Source organism: Scylla paramamosain, chromosome 10 (assembly GCF_035594125.1).
Source record: "Scylla paramamosain isolate STU-SP2022 chromosome 10, ASM3559412v1, whole genome shotgun sequence".
Lineage (NCBI taxonomy): Eukaryota > Metazoa > Arthropoda > Malacostraca > Decapoda > Portunidae > Scylla > Scylla paramamosain.
Window position 1 is genome coordinate 27,669,432 of NC_087160.1, and position 27,500 is coordinate 27,696,931.

The 27,500-nt window shown below is 35.6% G+C and overlaps 1 protein-coding gene across 28 annotated transcripts in view; it reads right to left on the reverse strand.

The window, feature by feature from the left end:
- Positions 1-27,500, reverse strand: part of LOC135104468 (rho GTPase-activating protein 190-like) — a 212,188-nt gene that overhangs the window by 34,502 nt on the left and 150,186 nt on the right. For 19 of the 28 annotated variants that reach the window (XM_064011954.1, XM_064011950.1, XM_064011951.1 and 16 more), the window contains 2 exons: positions 22,107-22,274; positions 1-30 (listed from right to left, as the gene is read on the reverse strand). The exon at positions 1-30 is cut by the window's left edge and continues 103 nt beyond it. In XM_064011954.1, the coding sequence (XP_063868024.1) occupies positions 1-30; positions 22,107-22,274 (198 nt within the window). The remainder of the gene's footprint in view (positions 31-22,106; positions 22,275-27,500) is intronic. The other 9 variants (XM_064011948.1, XM_064011963.1, XM_064011969.1 and 6 more) reach the window with 3 other exon arrangements.

Sequence of the window (27,500 nt, forward strand, 5' to 3'; positions counted from 1 at the left end):
ATACAGACCCGGTACAGCATCCTTGACCTGCTAATGGTCCTTTGTTAATCTTTCCTGTAATCATCCTCATCATTATTTTGAAAGGTTTCATATGTGCTTGTATGTGGTGCCTTTGTTCACTGAATAGCAGCTTACTAAGCTGACCATGATCCAAGAATAATGATTTCTATATTTTATGAAATAATGCAAAATGACTAAATCTAAGAAATATCAAACTGACATACATATGGATAAAAAAGATACAACAGTAGAAATACAAGACAAACAAATGTTCAGAACCATATAGGGCCAACCACTATCTTTCTAGAAAATTATATTGTATGCTCTTACATCTTGCTTGGAAATAACTTTCAAGTATGTACTCATCAAAATATTGAGTTGAAAACCATGAATTGCACTAATCCCTAAAGGACCAGTGGGCGTGGCTATAGCTGCCTTACCAGGTGAGAACCGGAGGTGATTATTAATGCTTTGTGACTTTTATGCTAAATTTAGCTACATTTTGTCAATTTTTGTAGTTCAGTCATTGGTAATACTGTTAGCTAGTTATGCTTATCTCTCAGTCTCTGCCCTACTCTCACCATGTCCAAATGGAGTGACTGATTCTGGCAACTCTGATTTGCTGCCCACTCCCTATCACCCCCACACCTCAATGCCATGTGCATTACTCACTCGCAGTTGATCATTTGCTGTGTGTGTTAGTAAACTGTTTAGCATGCGTGAAGAGAGCATGGAGCACCCATTTTCATTTGGTGCTAGCCATATCCAGTCAAGCAAAATGGACACACGGTAGGCAAGTGACTCGCTCCCTCTAAAAGTCTATCCTCTTCAACTTGCTGTCTCTCTTTAACCACTGCACATATAGACTTTTGGATGACAATGTTAGAAAGGAGATGATGATGAGTACAAAGTCAATTTCATTCGCTTTTCCACTGCAGGCTAAGCTTGGGTGTATGTGAATACAGGCTATTTTCGACATTTAGCAGAGGAGGGATATTCCTAGCAGGACAAAAACCACCACCAATGCTGGTCCTTTAGGGGTTAAAATTGCATAACCTAAAAGATTAGGTTGCCAAATACTTGCTCATGGTTTAATGTGAAAGGAACCAAAAGAATGAGAGCCAATTGTAATTCAACATCATTCCTTTCCCTGCTTTATACCCAGTGTAAATATGGTGGTGTATATGAGGGAGCGAGAAGTGTGATGTGTACTATATATATATATATATATATATATATATATATATATATATATATATATATATATATATATATATATATATATATATATATATATATATATATATATATATATATATATATATATATATATATAACAATGGATTGTAAATCCAAAATCCTGATAATACTATAAATTAACTTATATATATATATATATATATATATATATATATATATATATATATATATATATATATATATATATATATATATATATATATATAACAATGGATTGTAAATCCAAAATCCTGATAATACTATAAATTAACTTTCCATAAGCAGAGAATATTGCCTTTCAGGGAAATAAGAACAGGATGCTCTTACATTTCAAGAGTTACCTATAATTATTAATTTACAAATGAATATGAACTTGAGACATATTTTGTCCAAAGTAGTTAGTAGCAGGTGACCCCTGTAATTCTTGGAGCCTTATATCAACGCTTGCTAGGATCAACACCAACTTATTTAAAAATAAAAGGTTTTAATGTTTTTTTTTTCTTTTCTACTGAGGTAGATTATGGTGAGACCTAAAAAATCAAAGCAGGGATTCGTAGTGCTAAAGTGAAGGTGAATACAACTTATTATACATATAAAGTTGAATAATGCTGTTTGTAGAAGACATTATTTAGACATCAGAGAAAGAATAGGATTTAAGTAGAAAGTGAAAATAAGCAGATAGGTAAAAATAAAGACTGGAGTTAACAAATATGCATGTGTATAGCATAAAAAGTGAATGAAGCAGTGAGTGTTATGGCTTTATGACTAATTACAGAATAATCTCTTGTTCTATCCTTGACAAGCATGTACTGTAAGTACAAAAGTACAAAAGGGTGTGTGTGTGTGTGTGTGTGTGTGTGTGTGTGTGTGTGTGTGTGTGTGTGTGTGTGTGTGTGTGTGTGTGAGAGAGAGAGAGAGAGAGAGAGAGAGAGAGAGAGAGAGAGAGAGAGAGAGAGAGAGAGAGAGAGAGAGAGAGAGAGAGAGAGAGAGAGAGAGAGAGAGAGAGAGAGAGAGAGAGAGAGAGAGAGAGAGAGAGAGAGAGAGAGAGAGAGACTCTGTTTTCAAACAAAAGATTGTGGTAGGATCTTTTAGGTATAAAATAAAAAGACAAAGCATTCACATTAAAAATAAATAAATGAAAAAATTAAATAAAAATAGTTCACTACTAAAATGACCTAAGTGAGGTATGGAGATAAAACAAATGGTAAAGTGAAAATGAGTTACCTATGTATAGCATAAGTGGTATGAGTGGATAGTGACAGTAATGAAAGATGCATGAAAGCTTTGGATGTCAAGCAAAGCAGAAAAGAAAGAATACATTGTGCAGTGGTGATGGTGAATGTAGCACTCCAGATAATTTGTGCAGATATATACGAGTATAAATGTTTTGATACAAGGGGATTGCTTTCTCTGAACTGAGAGAGAGAGAGAGAGAGAGAGAGAGAGAGAGAGAGAGAGAGAGAGAGAGAGAGAGAGAGAGAGAGAGAGAGAGAGAGAGAGAGAGAGAGAGAGAGAGAGAGAGACAGAGAGAGAGAGAGAATGTCTAAAGACAAGGTTCATAGGGGACAAAATTAACACTTGTCATGATCAAACCATTCTGTAAGTTTTAAGGAACAATTACCAGCAATGACAGATTGATAGATAACACATATAATATTAATTCTATAAGAATACACAAGTATATACTATTCCTGAAAAATTTTACTTTCTACATTCTATTAAGACTGTAGGAATGTTAAGGAAAAGTGGGCAACTGTAACATACTCAGCCAACTTCATTTTTCTTAGTACATATTTCATACATCAGCATTTTCACATTAAAGTTTAAACAAAAAATAAACATCATGTTTGTGACTAGGTCATCCATATCACAAACCTAAAGGCCACATATTACAGTACCTGTGCAAGAACATTAACCTACAATTTTAGAATTTCGTAAATCAATGTAATATACCAATATACCAAGAGCTGTTCAGATAATTTCCTAGTTCTTACAAAGGAGATAAAAACCATGATGGAAACATGTGGACACTGTCTAACGTGTCTTGCCTAAGCTCAATAGGAATGAGTGGCGACTTTGTCCAGCTGCAGCACTTATTGTTGTTTCTTTCCAATATCATGCTTAACCAACCTCTCTCCACACCTACACAACCAGCATAAACACATTCAATGTTAAAATATTAAGTCTAACTAAAATTGTGTGTTTCTTATAACAATGGATGTAATCAACCTTCCTTGGAGACATTAATTATTATGTAATAGTACTTCATTGCACATGTGAGCAGACATCTATGAAAGATTTCGAGCAAGCTAAAAAATTAAAGTGAAAATGAATGATACTCATGCAAAGTGTAGAATATTTCTCGTCCTTCACAGAAAGTATCCACACATGAACAACGCACACAAAAAAGTGGACAAGATTACTGGTCTTCATATCAGCCAAACAGAATGTATCATCTCTATGATACATTCTGTTTCTTCCCTCCTTGATGAACAAGAAAAGAAGACATTCCAAATAGTCAATGAATGGCTTAGATTAAATACTTTCAATTGTGACCTGTGAATTACACACAAGATGGCAAAAAAATAAAATAATGAAACAGTCTTCTCTGAACACAAACATCACATTATAATATAGATATAAAAAAACAATCCCTTTAAACAACACTAACTTGTTTCTTGTTTGATAAGCACTTACAATCTACAACTTAACAAAAATGAAGTGTGTGTGCATGAACACACACACACACACACACACACACACACACACACACACACACACACACACACACACACACACACGCACAAAAAAAAAAAAAAAAAAAAAAAAAAAATATATATATATATATATATATATATATATATATATATATATATATATATATATATATATATATATATATATATATATATATATATATATATATATATATATATATATATACAGTAAAATCCCTCTCATCTGGCATTCGAGTATCCAGCACATTTTTCCCCGAGCCTTAAAATCAATAAAAAATCAATGTGTGCTAATAAAATCGATTAAAATTCCTACGCGAGGCATACTTTGTCCCCTCGCTACCAGAGCACACTGCTTCGCGCCACCTGCGGCCCACTGCACTGTGTTTACTCAGTGACTTAGTCCTGCATGTGCACTGTTTATCGCCTGACGCCTTCATCATGCCTAAAGTTGTAGAAAAGAGGAAGCGTGTTGTGCTTACACTTAAGCAGAAGGTAGACATTTGTCGATGATTAGAGAGAGGTGAAAGCAGACAGCAACTAATGGCGAAATATGGTGTGGGCTCATCAACTATTTATGACATTAAATCCCAAACGAAAAAGTTGCGGGATTACATGAAAGCCACCGACATCCCAAAGGCCCTGGAAAATCATCACACACTGCAGTATCATCGTGGTAAAATGATGGACAAAGTTTTATACGAGTGGTTCAGCTTGAAAAGATCAGGATTCACAATTACAGGCCCAATGCTACAACTGTGTGTTGGTGAGTGTGAGGTGGCAGTGCAGGTGGTGACGCACGGCACGGCGATCAGCTGATCTTTGTTATGGTAAGATGCATGGGTGTAGGGTGGTGATTGTGGACATAATTTCACTTCTATTCAAGTATCCGGCATGTCGGCGGTCCCGTTGATGCCGGATAAGAGGGATTTTACTGTATATTTTAGAGCAGTGTTTTGACTTCAACTTGTCATAATTTCTTTTTCTTCTTACTAATCTGCAATTATTGCCAAGTATAATGTTATCAACCAAAATGGCCTATCCAGTTTCTGAGATGAGATGCACCAGTTAATAGAGAAACATCTCTGTGATGTTGCTCATTTCAGGTGAGAAAAGTAAACTGTTGACCCTTCTCACTTTCTCGCCTTTCAACCTGTGGGGATGCCATCCTCTGGCTGCTGTCAGTGCAGCCACCTACACTGGTTGTTATATATAAAGTTTCTTGCTCTCAATGCAGACATGGCCTAAAAAAGACGTCTGTGATACATTTGGTGTATACAGAAAACTAAAAGATGAAATTATAGTATGTATCCATCCACTTCACAAGAAAACACTAATAAGGTGCAAGAAGCTCACCAAGCTTACAATGAAGATAAATCAAGAGATTCAAACTCTACCAGAAGCATTTATGTTATGGATATGCAGAAAAGTCTTGTAGCTGCCAATGATAAGAGACCTGGAGTTGCATATTCACTCCTCAACTTATTGCATTTAATTAGCGAAACACTTGCCAGCATGAAGGAAAAAGAATTGAAAGAAGAAAATATTTCTACAGCAAGAGACAAACATTATGATCTGCTATGACATGAGTTGACTGTAGGAAGAAATAAAGAACATGTTGCTAATGCACATCTATCTCTTATTAAGAAGGAAAGAGACTGAAATGAGTTTTGTGCTCTGGGCAAATAGGTAACTGTGCAGCATAGAATAAAAACTGGTGTTTATATAATGCCATAGTAATTTTAGTCAATTCTCAAAATCAAGTCAACAGCATCAGTTTAAGTATTTAACTACAGGTCATACATTCATAGCTGCTGATGGTATTCATGGCCACATTGAAACGAAAGGGAGAGATTTATGATTTTGAAAACCTGAAAGATTGAATCAAAACCTCTGTCAAATGACTGGAGGTTTTTGATATTAGCAAGAAAAATTTTTTTTTCAAAATTTCACAAATCAATACCCAAAGAACAAGGTCACAAGAGGAAGTAGATATTTTGCCATACCTAGAAATACTGATAGACATGAAATTTGAGAAAGGAACAATTGGATTTTATTACATCTTTCAGAGAGGAGTATCAGTTATGTAACTTTGTGAAGAAGACTGTGTAGATATCAAGTGAACTTCTTACGACTCTAGAAAACTGACCCAGTGGAGTATCTTCAACAAAGAAGAAAATATAATTGAGGAGTTAGTATGTAAAATGACCCTAATAAGATGAGAGTTCTGAATGAACATGCCAGAAAACTCCAACAGCAAAGATCTACTGACAAGTTATGTTGACCCAAAATAAATTTTAGTTGTGAATCGAGAACACTTAAATATATTTTTGTTGAGGCATGAAACAACGCCTGTTAAGCAAACTGGATGTTAATTTACAGTACAGTAATAAGCTTACATATTCTTTCTCATTTCCTCTGTAGTACTACTAATTATTTGTGCTGATAAGAAAAATTATTTTTTTCTGTGAAATCTTAATTGGATTGATTCATTTGTACTTTGTATTTGGTGCTGTTTCCCTAGAAATTAACAATGTTGCAACAAAGCTTAATTTCAAAATTATTTTTGTGAAGGTTGTCGATTACTTTTTTACACAACCTATTAACATTTTGTATAAAGTAAAAGAATAAATATTTAGTAAACTGTTAGTAATACTGATTCATTTTAATTATCCTAAATCTTAACAGTGGAGTCCATGCATTTTACCATCAGAATATGGTAAAAATATATTTGGCCTATCTAAGTGATACTTTTAGCAACAGATGATTACAGAGCAGAATGCATAATGTTCAACAAAGAAGCACTTACTCTGCTTTGGACAATAATTTGTGATATTTATAACTATTTTTAGGGAATAGAAGTGTTCACAGTAGGGCTGTAGATGCTACATGCTGCCAGAAATTTTAGTTTTTGATGTGTTGTGGACTTTACAGAAATCAAATATTAAACTTTTATTCACAAAAATATTAAGTACATATTTTTATAACTCATTGCCTTTGCCTTATAATGACCTAACAAGATAGTTTGAGGTTGATTTGTGGGATCTGTAATGTTGGCAATATATGACAAGGGATGAATATTTATCAGGTTTAAATATATCTATGGATATATCTTTATTGATACTTCTATCTAAATACTTCCAGTGGTCACCAGTAAAGTTAATAAGAAAAAGAAAAAGAAAATAGAGAAACAGCAGATGACTACTTGAATAGAAGTACAAATAAAGAATTATTTAGATATGCATGAACTCAATAAATATTAATTCTTTGTTGTATAAAGTCCACATTACAGATCCTACAAATCAATTTTATAACTATTTTGTAAGCACATTGTAAGGCATTATATATACCTGAAATGAGTTATAAATTTTTTTACATATTTTTGTGAAAAAAAAAAAATGAAATGTGAGCTTTCTAGAAAGTCCACAACAACATATCAAGAACTAGAATTTCTGGCATTATATAGCATCTACAGCCCTAATGTGAATGCTCTCATTGAATGCCTTAATGTGAAAGTACTGATGTAAATCTGCAGTTTTTTAAAACTAAGATTTGGAAAGAAAAAGCAATAAAATACTAAGTATTCAAACCTTTAACACTAATTTTCTCAAAACAATGCTTTCTGACTTTTTACTGCATTACTGTACATCCTTAATATTTACAAAATAACAGGTTACAAACAGCCATTTTGGATCTTAACACCTTTCTAAGTTGGGAGCATATGAACATAGTTCATAAAACATCAAAAGGATAATGAATAAAAACTGGTATAGTACAGTAACAATTATTAAAGAACCATGATGAGCCATTTTTTACACACACAGCTGTTGAATAGTCATCGTGAATATCATTGTGGATGGCAGCTGCTGCAGCAGCAGTGGTGGCTGCAGCTTGCCTTCTCCCTAAACTCACATCACTGTGTATGGCAGCAGCAATGGCAGCTGCAGTCTACCCTTCTCACTAAACTCACATCACTGTGTGCAACTGTGGCAGTGGCAGCTACAGTCTGTCCTTCTCCTCACTAAACTCATGTCATTGTGGATGATGGCAGTTGGCAATGCAATCACTATCCCAATGTTGGTGTTACCCTACTCTGTGTAATGGACTTCACTGCAGCTTCTTGCAGCTCATTCCTGTGTTCGGCTTTCAGTTTCCCACATTAAGAGTATGACTTGGAAGCAAACTGATCCCCTGCATTAGATGCAACTTGAATAGGAATATTGCATGTTAATGACGACTTGTGTATCTGTATGTATACACATATGCACACACATACACTATATATATATATATATATATATATATATATATATATATATATATATATATATATATATATATATATATGCACACATATGTACATACACAGTATTTATATAATCTCTATATCTATCTACTTATCTATCTGTGTGTGTGTGTGTGTGTGTGTATATATATATATATATATATATATATATATATATATATATATATATATATATATATATATATATATATATATATATATATATATATATATATATATATATATAAAGACAGACGAATATACACATATACATCCAACTACATGTATGCACACGCACACATGAGTGGCTGCCTGCAACAAAGGGTCAAGCTTCAACCACTCCAAAATGAAGCTGACAGTGTACTAATGTTTTCTATCACTTTCTTTCTCTTGTATTTTATAAACAACAGTAATGTGAGCCTAGCTGTATTGTGCACACTGGTAATCACAGAAGTAAATATGTCATCAGCCATATTATTGCCATTCTTGTCTTATTTGGCACATATCAGGTGTTTGTGTAGGAAGCCACTGATACTTAGAACTCCAAAGATTATTACATACATATCAGGAATTCTAATAACTATCAGTGTGAAAATTAGCATTGGCATGTGCCAAACCATCTGGCCAGTAGGACACATGCCAGTGTGGCACAAACATCTGATATTTACGAAATGAAAGGAAGATGGCAACAGCGTAACTGACAAGGTATGTGCATCTATGATCTATGAATGTTATCAGCAAGCACAATATATCTATACCCATATTATTCCATATTATTCTAGGAACTATTTTCAATATCAATTCCATTTGGGAGCCACTTATGTGTATACTTTTGTTCTGACATGATGTACCCATATTGAATTTTATGCATTGTTTGATACAAATGAGTTCTGAAAGTAATGCTTGGCTGGCAGCTAGAAAATCTCACAATGATAGAAACATGTACAAGAAGGTCTCAATAATACAAGAAGTTTGGTTCCATTTGAACTACTCATATAGCAAATTCTCATATAATGAAACACATAACTAACAGGAGAAAGGGGTTAGGTTCTGTGACCTTTGTCAAAGGTAAGTTTTCAGGCTAAAATGCACAATACCAAACACAACAAGTGTATCTATATTACAGAACTGTTAGTAAAACAACCTGAAAGAGAAAACAGCATACAAAGAACGTTTCATATTACCTAACTAAACATAAAATGAGCATAACATTCACCAGTGCTTAGTTAATGCATCAGGGATGGTAACTTGCTAACCACTCCTGTGCCCCTTAACAATTTCTACCTTCTTTGTGAGTGTTATTGATACTCTAGCTTGCTTAGCCTTACTGCTAGGACTTGCACTGGAATTTAATGGCCACTTGAAAGGCACTCAACAGGCAAAATAAGGCACAATCTATAAACCACATGGTCAGTCACACACAACACCACACCAAAGACAGCAAATGAAAGAACACGCCAGCAGTAACACTGTAACATATCCAAGCACTGATCAGTCACATAAACCACTGTACACTGTGCTTGTACTGTATTCTAAATATGCTTGCAAGCAATATGAGTGTAATAACAAACAGTAAGGCCATAAGGGTGGGAGACTGAGAGAAACCACGTTCAGTTTAAAAGAGGACTGGTGGTGGGTGAATGGTGGGTAGGGGACAAGGGAGAGTTGTGTGGTTGTCTTCCACCACTTACTAACTTGTCTCTGCATATCTAAATCATTGTACATCACCATGCAGCCTACATGTGTTAGCGTGAAGGAGCAGGAAGGTGCACATTTAAACTTTGTAATAGAAGCTCAAAGCATCAGATTTTTGCGCTCATATGAAGAAAACAGTCCCTAATTTATGCATCTCGTATCATCGGTTTCTCATATAATGAATGCTCATATAACAAGACCTCCCAGTAGTTTACTAACTGTTCAGGAATGCCTTGCTGATATTAAAAACCTTGCAGTCAAGGAAAAAATATGTATCTTTCCAAACCCATAAGGTTTAGATAATAAGCACAGTATTTTCTTTCACAGGTTATATGGTGAGCCACATTCTCTCAAACAGAGGTAAGGTACAGACAATGTGTGGTAAAAAATAAATAAATAAATAAATATATAAATAAATAAATAAAAAATATAATAATAATAAAAATAATAATAATAATAATAATAATAATAATAATAATAATAATAATAATAATAAAACATCAGGGTCCCAAATATAATATTATTAAAAGAGCCAACTTGTGGGTGAGAAACTGCAAGATAATCAACAACAAATGCCCTAGTAGCACAATTACATCTGAAAGAGCAAATTACAAAGGAAAATTTGCAAAATTTTAAATGAAAGAAAGTTCTGCAATTGAAAACCTGAACCACACTGTCAGGTCACAGATGCACTGGACCTCAGTAACTACCATCCACAAGCCTTGGAGTTCTTGTTCCCTTATGAATAAACCTATATAAAGCTAACCCAAGTAATCTTATTATATGTTTTACCATATTTGATGGCTAATAAAGTGCTTGTTTTTATTCAAAGCTTTAACAAAATTCCTTTTTCCCCCAAAAAAATATAATTAGGTTTTTAGTTAACCTTATCTGCCAATTATATAATGCTTGCACAGTACATAAATACTTATCTGTTAGAAGTATTTTCAGTATAATAAACACTCAATTTAGCTAATAACACCATTATGCTGCACTAAAAATTATGAGTATACACATGTGTATTTACTCAGAACAACAAATAGATAAGGCATTGTCTCTATGTTGTTTTGTAAGCAGTCATTAAACATCACTCAATTACTGCTCAGCCACTAACTAGTACCTTTTCAGATGAATTGTCTGCTAACTTGAAGAGTTAATAAATTTTCATTAATTTGTTTATCCATTTATATAGCAAGCTGACATCTCTTCAGTTATATATACACAAGCATTGCCTCATACCTTTGCCTCCAGTTTTCTAAAGGAGAGAAGATCCTGAGGAACCACACTGTGTGAGGATGTTCCTAGCATTAATGGCTAACTGCAGAACTTCCTCACCAATATGTGCCATGCCTGCATGTGTTCTGAGCAGCTGATTGGACCTGATGCTGACAAAACTCAAGTTAAGGTCCTCAAGTCTAGATTTTCATCTTCATACAATGCTAGAAACAAGTTCTGCTGTCAGGCTCCCATGAGGGAACATCAAGATGGATTTGCAAATCTGACCCACATTCAAGGATGGTTGTTGAGGATCTCTCCTTTCTTCCAATACTAGCACAGTGCCTAAAGATGATTTTCAATTTAGCCCTTAAGATGTGTGTGTGTGTGTGTGTGTGTGTGTGTGTGTGTGTGTGTGTGTGTGTATATTTATCTAGTTGTATTTACCTAGTTGTGGTTTATGGGAAGGGAATAATCTCATAGTATCTATATCTATCCAGTTTGATCTTAAAAGCATGGACAGTTTTGGCATTGACAATGTCTTCACTGAGTTCATTCCATTTGTTCACACTTCTAAACTTATAAAACATTCTTTGTCCACATTCTCCATACCATATTAAATCTCTTCTCTCTCTCCTATTTTTCAAGGGTAGGAATTTCCAACATTCTTAATCTCTCTTTATAGGTCGACTTACTCAACTCCAGATCCATCTTAGTGACTGCTCTTTGTACTCTTTCCAATTTTATAATATTCCTCCTTGTATGCAGAGACCACACCACTGCCACATATTCCAATCTTGGTCTTATCATGGAAATCAACAACTTTTTTTATCATTCCTTTGTCCAAATGTGAGAATGCCATTCTTACTCTTTTTAACAAATTCATCACCTCTCCAGTAATTTTATCAATGTGTCTATCCAGAGTCAAATTTTCAGTAACTGTTCAACTTTATTCAAATCTTTTTATTTTTGTGAGGGGAGCAATTTTTTCATGTTATTCAGACACCTCTGTTTTCTTGATTTTTGTTTGTTCTCTTGTCTATCTACATCCTCTTCTTTTATCTCAACAATAATCTCCTTCCATTCTATTCAGTAATTTATAAACTTCCTGTCATCTCTTACTCTCTTTTGCTCTTGTGTTGTTAAATTTATTTCTTGTTATTCTCTGTATCCTTTTCAGTGCAGCCAAATGGTTATTTCTATATATGAACCACACAGCTGCAGCACACTCCATTTTTTATATGATTGCAGTAATTATCTTTCTCATTAAAGCTTTATTTGTATAATAAAATAAGATTAGAATATAGTCTATACTAAAAGATAAAAGATATTTATTTGTCTGACTGACAAAGAATCATCTTTTAAGTGAGAGTAAAAAGTAAGCAGTAGCAAAATGTGATTCTGATATTTGTCAAGATCCAGTGTGTCTAAACATGTCCACAATATACTTTTCTGACTACAGACAGTCCCATATTATCACTCTTGAGTCTTTCCTTCATGTATCTTTGCTATTTCTTCATTTCCTATCTTATATATCCATTTAGGTTTTTCTTAACTCTTTCCATTTCCATTACTTGCACATATTGAATTCCATTTCTCATTTCTTGCTCCATTCATTATCTTATTCAGAACTATTAGAAGGATTTCACAAGCATTGTAACTTTTCTTAAAAATTTAGCATTATCTGCAAACAGATTTATGTAACCTTTTACTACTCATTATTATACAGGTAAATCAAGAAAAGTATTAATACTTGATCCTTCATTTTTTTTTATCCTTCTCCATTCAGATTTTTCATCTTTTTCCACAATCCTCATTCATCTTTCTTCCACGTAACTTTTCACCTAAGTTTTGATCTTCCAATTAAGTTCTCTTACATTTTGTAATTCCCAAGACAGCTTTACACAGGTAACCTTACTGAATGCATTTTCTAATTCAAATATACACAATCCATCAAGCCCTCTCTCTCTTTGGTGATGTTACATCAATCATTCATGAGTATAGCTCATTAAGTTTGTTACATGTGCTTTCTTTTTCCAAAATACATACAGTCATACCTCATGATTTGAATGTCCTTCAATTTCAACAACTCTCAATTCAACCAGGGCTGGTGAACAAATTTTGTCCACCAATTCAAGCACGGTCCTCCAATTTGAACACAAACACCCATTCAAGTGACGCCACTTGGTCAGTCCCCCTTTCTTCCCCTCTTCCCTTCCCTTCCCATATTCTCTCTCTCTCTCTCTCTCTCTCTCTCTCTCTCTCTCTCTCTCTCTCTCTCTCTCTCTCTCTCTCTCTCTCCCTTCCACTTCCTTGTCTCATGTACTACTCTCCTTCCCCATATGCCCCTTCCTCCCACTGTTCCTTTCCTCTCCCTTCCTCTTTCATCTGGTCTCAACCCTCCTTCCCAAGCACCTCCCCTTGCCTATATCTATCAGAGACAAGGGACAAGGGAATGATACTCCCTCTCTCTTTCCCCCCCTTTTCATTCTCTCATTTTTGCTTTAGCCTTTCTCATTCCTTCTCACCCTCATATAATTCCCTTTTCATTCTCTATCAGTTTCATTCTCTTTAGCAATTCTCAGGATTGTTTTTACTTTCAGAGAGAGAGAGAGAGAGAGAGAGAGAGAGAGAGAGAGAGAGAGAGAGAGAGAGAGAGAGAGAGAGAGAGAGAGAATTTTAGTACAAAATAAAAATTGTGTAGACTAGAACAACTGTTTTCAAGACTGGAGATGGCAGGAACTTTTGATGACTCATCACTTTGAGGTTGGTGTTTATTTACAAGGGTATTTTGTGCAAAACTTCAAGGTCATTATTTTTTGTATCTGACACATGGGACAGTTTTTTGCATCTTTTTTTTGATTATTCATGTGTCATCTTGTACGCCAAAATATACAGTACTTCAAATTTTCTTTTACTGTATTTTCTATAATTCAGGTTATTTTCATTCAATTCTATGTTTAGGGCACAACATAAATCCATAAAAATGTAAAACAAAAAAAAAGGGGGGGATTTTTGTACCTGGAATGGATTATCTTTTTTTTTTTACATTAATTTGAATGGGACGAATTGCTTCCCAATTTGAACAACCCAAAAGAACCAATTAAGTTCAAATCATGAGGTACCACTGTATATAGAACTTTCTAACTAGATGTCAGCCCAAAAGAACCAATTAAGTTTGAATCATGAGGTACCACTGTATATAGAACTTTCTAACTAGATGTCATCCAACAGTGCCCAACTGTCTTTAAAAAGAAATTTAGGTTTATCTTAAGCTCTAATCACTGCCATCCCCTTCAAAGTGATCTCCCTTGAGAGTTGATATAAATCTAGTGATTTTTTCCATTGTTGGAAGCACCTCTGGGAATCTGAGAGAAACTGTTTAGCATGTCCTGTTTCCATGTGAATCTCCTGGACAGCATCAAATTGCTGCTCCTTCAATCAAAGCCACAATTTTGGAAATAGAAAAAGTCACAGAGGGCTATATCAGGGAAACACTGTCATATTGCTTTTGGTTAAGAGCTACTAGATACAGCAGTGTGGAATGGCACAGTCATAATGCAGAAGCCATTTCTTTGCATATAGCATGTCTGAATCTCATTCAAATACTTCAGGGAGAATATAAAAAATCTAGTTCATCATCTGATCTTCAAGGAGAAACTCCATGTGTATTATTTCCTCCATGTCAAAGAAACAGATAAACAGACCGGATAATTAATTTGAGAGAGAGCTTGAACTCTTCAACTGAGATGACCACTGCTTGGTTTCAGGTCATAGTTGAGACCCATCTTTCATCACTAGCGATGACTTTGGAAAAGTTTTGAGTGACACAATGGTCCTTGAGACCTCCTGACACAGTCAGTTGATACTGTCTTGTCCTGTGTCATGCAGTAGTCTGCCTCATGTTGAGTTCCTTCATGAGAATGGACTAGGATAACTCAACTAATAAACCAACAATAGTACAAATGTCCTTAATTGTTTAGTATTAGTTCTTATGGATGGTCTGATGAAAATTTTTGCTTAATATTTCACTGATCTCTTTAACCCCTAAAAGACAAGAGGCAACAATAACTGCTTTACCAGGCTAGGCCTAGAAGTGATTATAAATGCTTTGCAATTTTTATGCTAAATTTAGCTACTTTTTGTCACTGGTAATACTGCCTGTGAGCCAATTAGGCTCATCTCTCAGTTTCTGCCCTGCTCTCACCATGGGCAAACACACTGAGTGATTCTGATGACTCTGATTTCCTGCCCACTCCCTCCTGCCCTCACACCTCAACACATGTATTACCCGCTAACACTTGACCACTTGCTAAACATCTGAGAGTGCAATAGGGCAGGAACTCAATAAAACTGTTTAGCATATGTGAAGAGAGCTCAGAGCACCCATTTTCAGCCAAATCCAGTCAGGCAAAATGGACGCATGGCAGACAAGTAACTCACTTCCTACAAAAGCCTCTCTTCAACTCACTGTCTCTCTATAACCACTGCACATAGAGACTTCTGGATGGCATTGTTAGAAAGAGGAGGACTTGATATGTGAGTATAAAGTCTTTCATTTGGTTTTTCTTTGCAGGCTAAGTGTGAATACAGGCTATTTTTGCCATTTAGTGCTGATGAACCAGTCTTAGTGGGATGAAAATCATCACCACCACTGGTCCTTTAGGGGTTAAGAGTCTTTGTGTATGAGATAATCTCTGCACAAGTGTTTTACTCACTTTTTTATCATATCTAGTAGTGCCCTGTAGTCAGTCGGCCCTGTACCTTCTCTTGGACAGCTGCATGCCATTCTACAACATGCTGCCCCATACAGTCCGGCTTGTTTGCTAATATATGTGGCACCCTACACCATCATGTTTCTGTTCCCTACACTGGAACACTTGGTAGCAACAGTGTAAGTCAGTGCCCTTCAAGACACTTGTAATGCTGTTGTTGAGTTCCAGAGAGACTTTTCTGTGGTGGGACTGGTGCAGACTGCCTGCAACACCACTCACTCACAGTCTTTGTTCATAGTGTGGCACCCGACCACCTCACACCTGCTGTTTCCCTCCCAGCTGCTGGGTCCTGCACTATTACAGTGTTTCCTGCTGCTGCTTCTGGACCTCTGGTCAGGTTTTCTTACCTGCCTGCCCTTATCAGCCTGCTACACTGCCTTAGCCAGTGTTGTTCATCACTGGCATTCCTTGGTCACCCACTCCTGTTGTTACTGTGAATTTCTTGTCAGGCTTTCTTTCCTGTATGTCCTGTCCTGTCAGCTTATGATCCTCTACATCTGCTATTTCCTATCAGCTTTTAGTACTCTACTAGGCAGTATCATCACCTCTGTCTTCCCCTGTCATCCACCCTACTATTTACAGCTTTGGGCTGCAGTTCTACTAATGATGTTATGGTATCTGTGTAGTACCTGGTGTATGTCTTTTATATCTTGTTTTCCTTTTGCCTATGCACTGTAATTCTTTTTTTCAATTTTTGCTGCCCTTTGTTAGATAAATGACATCATCCTCTTTGTTTAAGGCACTTGATGTCACATTGTTGTTCTGTCTGTGATTTGCTGTTTTGATGTCATGGCTTCTGTGAGCCATGTGAGTGGCCAGTATGTAACATGTTTTTCTGCCTTTCTGATTGGATTAGGCACATTTTTCCCCTTTTTTCCCCTTGCTTTCTTTTCCTTTTTTTTTCTCTCTCTCTCTCTCTCTGACATCCCCTATGCAGATTCTAAGTGGCTGAATACCATGCTCTGATGTGTTACTGTTTCATGCCTTACAGCTAAGCACGAATTACACATTTACACACACACACACACATTTATATCACGTTTGCCTGTCACACACTCCTGTTATCATTATTATTATTATTGTCTTTTCTCAGACAGTACTTGACCATGGGTGACCTGCTGTCACCATGTCTGGCCCAAGGTGTGGCTGAGCAGTTTGACAGTCTTTGTAGGAGTTTTCCTCTACTTTGTAAGCCATCTGGCAGCATCCCAGAGTCAGTCAATCTGTATGAGTTTTTTCCCTACTTTGTAAGCCATCTGGCAGCATCCCACACTCAATCAGCTCTGTGTGTTCTTGGGGATGGCTGTGCACTGTTCCACTATAAACGACCTTGTACACTTCAGCCTGTTTGTTAATGTACATGGCACTCACTCTACATGATTATTTCTTTTCCCTCCACTGGAAAATGTATTTCCTTACCATCTTTCACTTTAAGTACTTTATCTTTGATTTTTCTATGGAGATATCTATGGAATAGCACAAGTTCTTCATTACATTTACCAGCTATATCCTTTTGGTATTCCTTATCTTTCTTATTCAAACATATATTTCTAGCCAACTTATACTTTTATTTTTGTGCCAATCTATGAATTTTTTCACGTTATATCCGTTTTCTTCTTTGTACACATCAGGTGTTGAACTGTTCCTATTTTCCTGTTTTTCCCGTTCTTATGCAAAGCTATATGTATATGTACTTATCATGTATTTCTGGAAAAATATTGTACTTTTACTGTATATCACTCACTTTTTAGAATCCCCAATTAAATTTCTTTGGAAGATTTTCAAACATTTTCCACAATTTTCCCTATTCCTTTTACATGATTTATTCTTAAATGGTTTGACAATTTTTTTCAGTCTCTATTTCTAAAATATGGTTACTCTATGCATACATTTATCTTATCTAAACAAGACTAATTCCTTTTGTTAGTGCTAAAAAAAACGATGTTTAGAGCAAAACATTTTCCATTATAACTGCTTCCAAAGATGCTTGAATCCCACTGCTGGGTGATGAAAGACAAGAATCTGAAGGACAAGCCATTCACTGATAAAATGTTCTTTCATTACACTTCCAAGGATCTGTCACTAGTAACAGTACTATGATCCTAAATTTTACTTATTTAGCTTGAGAACTATTAAGTTGAGTTCACACTTGGCAATTCGCTGCTGAATTGCCACCTGGTACAAGCTGACAATACCTGGCAATACATCCTTCCAGCTGGATGTATGTTCACACAGGCAGCTGGAAAGAGGTGGCTGGCTGGCAGAAAATTAATATAAACAAACAGCAACTCAGCAAGATGTCTTCCTCAAGTGATGATGCTGAAGTGATATTTGCATTTCTTTTGGCGTACTGGAAACCATAACAGAAAAGAAGATGCCTGTGGACATGTCCCTGGCTGAATAAAGAGAAGAAAGGAGTGTCTACCACACTCTTTTGCTTGAGTTGAGTGTGGAAGACCCAAACACCATCATTAGACAGTGGATACTCCTCAACAGGGAGCAGTACCATGGTCTCCTGCAGCTTGTGACTCCCCTTATCAAGAAGAAAGATACCCACATTTGGGATGCAGTGACACCTGGTGAATGCCTGACACTTATGTTGAGCTATCTAGCAACAGGTAAGGAAGAGTGGTAATTATTAAGAACTTGGCTCCATCTGCAGCAATTACTACTTGATTTTATATATATATATATATATATATATATATATATATATATATATATATATATATATATATATATATATATATATATATATATACACACACAAAACGTGTGTCGGATCCCAGAGATGATGTTGGTCCCTCACTAGCTCCAGCATCAACTTTTCAGCCTCCAGACACCACATCTTCCACGACTCTTCCCGAGGACACAATGTAAACAAAGCAGCATGCAGCTGGACAAGACCAACCTGTCGGTCTTGTTGGCATGGCTGGCAATCCCTACTGCGAGTCACCAAGAATCTAGCAGGCAGGCCATTGCAGCTTGCAGTGGCTGGCAATTCAGCAGCGAACTGCCAAGTGCGAACCCATCTTTACAATGTACCTCCAGTGTCAGGAAGGGTGAGGTTGGTTGTGATGTGGCAGCTGGCAGAGTTGATAACCACCAGCACTCAGCAGCCACTTTGTTGCCAACTGCCTCATCAGCCATACTTCAAGCTCCCTATCCAGTTCCACATATCCACTCCAGCTTGAGCTTGTAATTCCCATCATTGAGGGTTCCCACCCCTGAGCGAGAACACCCCTGCTCCTTCTCTGCCAGACTCAAAACCTCATCAACAGTTGGCTGCCCTCACCCTCAATCTATAGTGACATTCCTGGACAATCAAGGCTGAAGGAGCTGCAGCTTCATGAGAGATTTCCTTTTACCTGCAGTGCACCTAGACCCACAGTGGTAGGAGTGTTTTGTTGGTTTACTTTCGTATAGGGGCAAAGACAACTTGAGTCTTTATTGTGTATGTTAGCTCTATTGAGGTAAACTACAAGAGGTGTAGTGACAGGGTTGTGCCTAACAGTAGCAGTACGGTACTAGTCTTTTTGGTTTATTTTCTCATCTTTATGCTGTATTTTCAATTACCTCTTTGAGTCACATTGTCCTTTGTCAGCTTCAACAGTCTTTCTCTCCAAGCATTTTTGTTTCTTCTTCCTTCAAGTGTTTCCTATTTTACTACCTTACAAATGAGGTCTCAAAACAATTAGTCTTAATTTACTTCCCATTTCAGTTTCCTACTTTTTTCATATTCTTCCTTAATTCAAATGCTTATTCTAGGTGTTGCACAATTTTTTTTTTTTTTTTTATTATAGTCTGTATACCTCCTTTATATCCTCAATTTGCACATTCACTATTTCAGCTTTTTCTTCCCACTATTTCTTTTTTTTTTTTTTGCTACTATTTTTGTCATCACTGTTAACTCCACTTCTTTTGCCATTCTTATCAATGATCCATATACTCGTATTGTAATGGTCATTTATCACTACATATTTGTTTGATTGGTAAATATATATATATATATATATATATATATATATATTAGTGGAACCTCAGTTACTAGACATCTCCCTTTTCAAATAAAATTTTGAACTTTGATTGCTTCGATTGTTGAACCATAATTTGTTTCTTGAACAAAGTTACTTGATTTCAAATGCTAAAAAAATAAACAAAGCAAAAGCTGCCATTTATTACTAATTTATAAATTTTATAATACAATAATTCAATCTTTGAAATAAGTTAAATGTGATCCCATTGAAGAGCCTCAATGTAAACAAAACTTTTGGTGCTAAGGAGTAATCTCAAGCCACCTGTGGCTCTCTCGATAACCCACAACTGCACAATTACATTTTCCCAGTAGCTTTTCTCAGCAGCAAAATATCTAAGTGCTATGATCACTTTAATTTTGGCAGTAAGTGGGTTGCTCCTCTCTGTATCACTCTGTAAGGCTTCCCTCACTAGATCAGTGATAAAGAGAATGCCTGCACTATCTAAACAGTATCTTCTGATGAATTATGTGCCACTAAGTTCATTCAATACATCCTTTTTGGATAAATAGTTCTTGAGCTGGAGATGTGGAGCAGCCATCTTGGCAGAGAGGGCATTCATCATAAGCTGCTAAGACAGGGTGTGCAGATGTCTGGGAACGGATTAATCCATTTTACATTGATTCCTATAGGAAAAATAGTTTGTTTCTGAATATTTCAGATTTTGAATGGCATTCAGGAACAAATTAAGTTCAAGAACCGAGGTTCCAATATATATATATATATATATATATATATATATATATATATATATATATATATATATATATATATATATATATATATATATATATATATACTGTATTTGATGGCTCATAAGATGCACCTTTTTCCAAAAAAAAGTCTCAGGAAATGAGCCTGTGTCCTATGAGGCCAAGGTCCAGCATTAAGGCAGTGGTTTGTGGTAAGTCTATGGCAACAGAGGCTCTAAAATCAAACCCCAGATATCTTCGCACATGTAAACAAAGTGATGATTGGTACTACACCACAAAACAACTCTTTCTTTCAAGGTAACAATATATAATAGGTCATACTTACTGGTAATTCATATATATATATATATATATATATATATATATATATATATATATATATATATATATATATATATATATATATATATATATATATATATATATATATATATATATATATATATATATATATATATATATATATATATATATAGACACACACACACACACACATATTCACAGTGTGTATGGACACTTCTTAAATAGACAGAGAACTTAAGGTATAAAGTCATCTGAGATATGTTTTTGCACTCAAAGCATGTAGTAATATTGGTGTTAGCAGCAGTACACTGCCCATTCAACACCAAAACATCAGCTGCACCATTTTAGATGTATCAGCTGGTAAGTCGTAAGTAAAACAAAAATAGTACGGTCTTCTCATCAAACATAATATTACATACATTTCATGCTATGAAATGATATTCAGAAGTATTATTCAATGTTGGTATATCTTAGCTTCCGAAGTCTAACCTCTAATGTCAGGTTATGTAAACCATCAAATAAGCTCTTACACAAGTTACATACACAGAATATTGTAATTATGAATAGAATGAACTTATTTATTGACCACATTCTCTCATTATTTAAGATCATATCTTACTTCTTTTTCCAAGGGGAACTTTTCTTGGCAGAAGAAAGATCTTTCAAGAAAATGGTATGGCAGACAAAAAATGCAACAGTTGTATAAATCAGTCACTTGTTAAGCCCTTGAGCACACATACACACAAAAAGACTTTTCAATGTCACTATTCCAGGTTTTCTAATAAATAAAATAATTACTCCTATATTGCAAAATATGTAAAATCAAACTTAGATTGTGCTGTTATGTATGTGACAAAAACTAACCAAAATAAGTAAAAATTTGACATGTGTTTTGTCAGTGAGATGAGATTCTACCTAAAACAAGATGAAAATAAAATAAGAGTACATTATACGCAAGAAGTAATACTAAGCTAAACCATAAAAACACAGCTGAAAAGGCAAGAACAGAGGATAACACACAAAGGTGAAGATGGAGGGGAGGGATGGCAAGGATAAAGAGGGAATACTGGGGGTGAACTGGGGACGAAGTAGGGGCTCATGAGTGTACTCACAGCAGCGTAATCTGGGCCAAGGTCCATATTCTCAGGGGTGGCAAGGGGTGCGTGCACGGAACCCCCTTTTGTTAGTTTAGAGTGTAGGAGGCCGGCATCTTTGAGGTTTAATTTGCCAATTGCATCAGTCACGTTGCCATAGGCCTTAAGATTAAGTTTGCCAGGTTGCTGAAAGAGGGAAGGAATTGTTGGGTTAGTGACGAGCAACATTTAGGCACAAGAGACAGCAGGCAAGACGGATTGGATTGGTGTGAGGTTTGGATGGATGAAAGAAGGGAGGGACACAAAGGAGAGCTCTGAGCCAGATGGATTTTTAAAATTCTTTTTATGTGTGGGTGTCAGCACTTAGGGGTACATGGTGCAATTCATGCTGACAAGCAATCACACTTTATGCTGGAAAATATACAGGTTTTCAAAGTTACTCTTAGACAGGGACGAGAAAGGCAAAAAAGCTTGAGAAATATACACACAAACTTTTGGTACAGAGAATTGTGCTTGCGTTATTTGCAACATCTTTGAAGGTAGCTTTTCAACCTTGTAATCAAGGTAATGTTTTCACAGCAACACATGGCAAATGCTCAGGTGCAAGATTACTTAAACAGCCACATTTCTCTTTATGCCCAGTGTTCTTCAGGATATGGTTATATGGAGGGGCGTCTTAAATGCCACCATAAATGTTGGAAAAACTAAGAGGAAGAGAAGATATTTAAAGGTAAGTGGAATTTCCATTAACAGATTTGTAAAGGGTATACAAGGTCAACATAAAGAAAGTGGAAAGTTACATTAAATTTTTTGTTAGAATAGATGAAAACTAATAAAAACAAAATATTAATGAGATACCATGCACATGTCCTAAGGATGGTTGCTATTAAAGTTTTTGTCAATGGTATGAAATAAAGATATAAAGATATAATGCTAATAAATCATAATATAACAAGCAAAAATAAAAGACACTGTTTGCAGAATACTCAGACATTCCAAGAGTCACTTGGTCTGAAACTTTTACATCATATTTGTAATTGCTATCACCTGAATCCTGGACAAATAATAATAATAAAAATTGAAAAAAGTCTGGAAAAAACAATGATAAAAGTACCACTGTCACCAATTTCAGATAACCAACAACTAGAAAATAGAATTTAAAAAGTATCACTGATAATGAAAATCAAACATACATATTATACAAGGTATGTACACACATTTTTCAAGGCACATAAAAAAAAACATTATATACTATTTTTGCTTTTTCAGAGTATAAAAAGAGTACAAATCTTTGAACTAATTTTGTGTTATCATTAATATCAAAAGATCTAATAATTTAGAAGGTTTTTAACATATATGTATATACTATGGCATAGCTTGTGTTATAACAGCTTTGATTATTCTATTATAGCACACTCCTACAAACAACTTTTCATCAATAAAACTATTGCCTAAATGGATCAGTTCTATTAGTGTAGTTTGTTAATGATAGTGGCATCATGCTAATGCTGCATGATTAGGCCTCCCCTAAGGCAATCTTAACCCAGCTATATTTTACCTGGCCTGACTTTGCACATATACACATATATCTGTACATATATATATAGCAGAACCTTGGATTGTGAGTAAAATCTGTTCCTGGTAAGGGTTTGTAGTCCAATTTGCTTGTGAATCAAATTTCCTCATAAGAGTTAATAGAAACACATCCAGTCCATTCCATCAACCAAGAAACATTCACATAAAAGTAATTTTTAAAACTATTGTGTACATAAATTAGTCTCATATTAAAAACAACAAACAATGACCACGTAGACACCTTGTTCATGCTTTTCAATAATTTCCTTCATCTTAACCATAATCATTTCCTTCTTAGCACCTTCCTTTGAAAGCTTCTTCACAATGCAGGCCATAGTTTTAGTTGTCACAATAATGTAAAAACAGTTACAAAATAATGTAGAAAAGCACAGTATGACAGTGAAGATGCTGACACTGCTAGAGAAACATGGAATGGAATGGGCAACAAAGCTGCAGGATCTGTGAGGGAGTGAATACCATTGAAGACCTGATAGTGAAGTGTGGCAAGTACAATGATCAAAGAAGCCAGCTTGTGACAGCAGTAATAGTCATCTTTAGGGAGAAGGAATGGCATAGGAGGCTATTAGACAACAGAGAGGCTATATGGACACAAGCTAACTCCAGAAAAATTATGAAATATTATGCTAAAATGTTTTTGATAGAGTTAGGAAAAAGGACTGAGGAAGCAGTGTTATGGTGGAAAAGCTGTGCAAGAAACAACAGAAGCAAGGAGTGGACAACCTAAGAAGCGATACAAAGTAAAACATGTCTCAAAAAGAAGGGTTGGGCCAGACAACACACATTGTGTGTAGGAGAGAAGAACCACTGTGTCTTTTTGGTTTGCTTTACAAATTATACTGGTATGCTAAAGCAATTTTGCTTGCTTGCTAATTATGCTCATCTTACAAACTGCTCATATACAAAATTAGTCGTGAACCAAGATACTACTGTGTGTGTGTGTGTGTGTGTGTGTGTGTGTGTGTGTGTGTGTGTGTGTGTGTGTGTGTGTGTGTGTATAAATATATATACAGTAAAACCTCCATAAACCAAACTATATGGGGTGAGGTGGCTGATAATTTATCTGAAACTTCAGTTTATCTGATAATATATGTCTGGCCAATTTCTATGAACATAAACATATACGTTTATTGTTATTTACAGCATATTTGTTAGCACATTATAAGCACATTATAAGCCCCAAGATAGATATTTACAGCATATTTTGTTATTACACACTGTACACAACGCACCAAGCAGGGTGCATAAAGTTGGGCAGCTCAGGTTACCTGGGACGCCCAATTCTCAACTGAACGCTCTCTTTGTGCAGCACGGGTTGCCTGCTCAGGTAACTCAGGTTACCCAAACCAAGGAGGTGGTGTGCTCTGTGCTCTGTTGATGTCACAACAAAAATGGCTGCCCAACCATACTTATATTGGTGTTATACTTGCTCATTTATTGCAAATGACTACAATACTGTCCGCATACATGCAATAATATGCACTACTAAGTAAAGTACTGAGTCTTGAATATATAAGAGAATGAAAATAAAGAAAATGGGATGGGTAATGAATGATATTAATAAAGCACCTTCGCCAAGAACCTCATTGCCAAGAACAGCAAGTGCTCTGCAATACAATCACCAAGTGGATAAGTGTTAGCCATATGATTACTGGTACAAAGTTGTGTAGAATGACGCTGTTTCCATGGCAACATCGATGATTTGTTTACAGTATCCTGGGAGGCATTCAAAACCGTTCAGTTGGACCACTCAGGTGACTTGGGTTACCCAGGCTACCTGGTCTGATTTGGTCACTTAGTTCACCTAACATTACGCAACTATACACTTAGTGTTCACTTAAAAGCTCACTTAACTGTACACAACACACTGGTCACATAAGAGCTAACATAACATTATGCACTGCACTACTAGTGTACTTTTACTTGTCACTCATAGTTGCCATAAGGGCGTTCAGGTAATCTGATATTCGGCTCATTCATGTTCGGTTTAGGGAGGTTTTACTGTACATACACACACACACACACACACACACACACACACACACACACACACACACACACACACACACACACACACACACACAATTTATATATATATATATATATATATATATATATATATATATATATATATATATATATATATATATATATATATATATATATATATATATATACACACACACACACACACACACACACACACATACAGGTTGAGAATCCCTCATCTAAAATTACTGGGATTGAATGGGTTGTGCACTTCAGACTTCTCTGGTTATCAAAATATTTTTAATTGCATCTATGAAATGGGACAGCTTGGGGATGGGACCTAAGTCTAACCATAATATCCATTTACATTTTATAATATAGCTAATACATATGCCTTGAACATAGTTTTAGTGAAAAAAAAAAAGACGAAATGTAAACATGACAGTGTGTCCATAAACAAAAGCTTCGATGGTCTGTTGTCTCAGTAACTGGGGCATTTGCAATGCGCTGGAAAAACAGCCAGATTCACCAGCTGACTTAATTTTTACACATAAAACTCAGTATGCTGGAAAAACATCTTTACATCATTTGTGTCATCAAACTAATAAAATATTGGGAACATTTTTAGCCACCATCATCAAGTAGAGAGCAAGAAATATGACAATATGACCTAAATACTGCACACATTATTTCAGGCGTGGAATACATCATCACCTTGGGATGAATGCTTATACTACAATACTGTCCGCATTGTAGGGATTTTTCCTCTATATATATGTTTAGTTTAGCCATTCAAGTTATATAATTAACATACAACTTTATAAATCCTGGCACATATGAAAAACAATCATGTTTTGATGCCAAATCTTAGCATGACACTGTGAAAACTGTATGGTGACAGTGTATATTCCAACATCTTCCCTCAGTTGCTGCTTGTCTGTTTACATCACGTCTCCCAACATTTTCTCTAGTTGCCGCTTGTCTGTTTACATCATGTCTCCCAACATTTTCTCTGAGTTACTGCTTTCTTCTTTAGAAATACAACCCATTCTCTCACACCTTAATTCTTCTTTTGTGATATGTTCATACAATCAACCACAGCACATATATACAAAGTAGACCAAGATCTTACGATAGTACCACAAACTTACATCTCCTGCCTCATGTTTTTTTTTGGTGTTTTGGAGAAGTCAGTGTATCTGATACTGGCAGGTCCTTTCACCTCAGCATGGTTTTGGTCATCACAATATCCATGCAGCACAAGTAATACTTGTCTGATTCTTTTCAGGGATTTGCCAGATAAAACATTAGTCTCTGCAGAAACCAATGGACAAATGTCTCAAACAAAATATGTAGCAGAAGACTAGAAATAAATGTGAAAACAGTGAGAACCTAGTTGCAAGCATTTAGCTTATAGTATCTTCTGTAAAGCAAAGTGTGCATCACCAAATTACATAGATACTCTTAGCATGAACATGTGATTAATGTTTTGTAACATATAGGTACAGGGCATCAAGATGTATCACAAGAGGTAACTTTAGAATGTGCATCTCCAGAGAACTGTGGGAGCCTATACCAAGTCCTGCATTAAAACAACCAACAATCACTGGCAACTCAGCCCATTGTGAACACCCCAATTGTAAGACAGGAAGGAAAATAGGAAGATCAGAAGCAGCCATCACATGGGTGGCAAAAGGCTGCAGTAATGCTTGGAGCAGCTGTCACTCCCAAAAGAAAGATAGGCTTTGGGCAAAAGGGAAAGACAGATACAAGAATAGTAAGTTCATAAGACACATGCCTTCTAAAAATTAAGTTGTTGCTCCCTCTTTC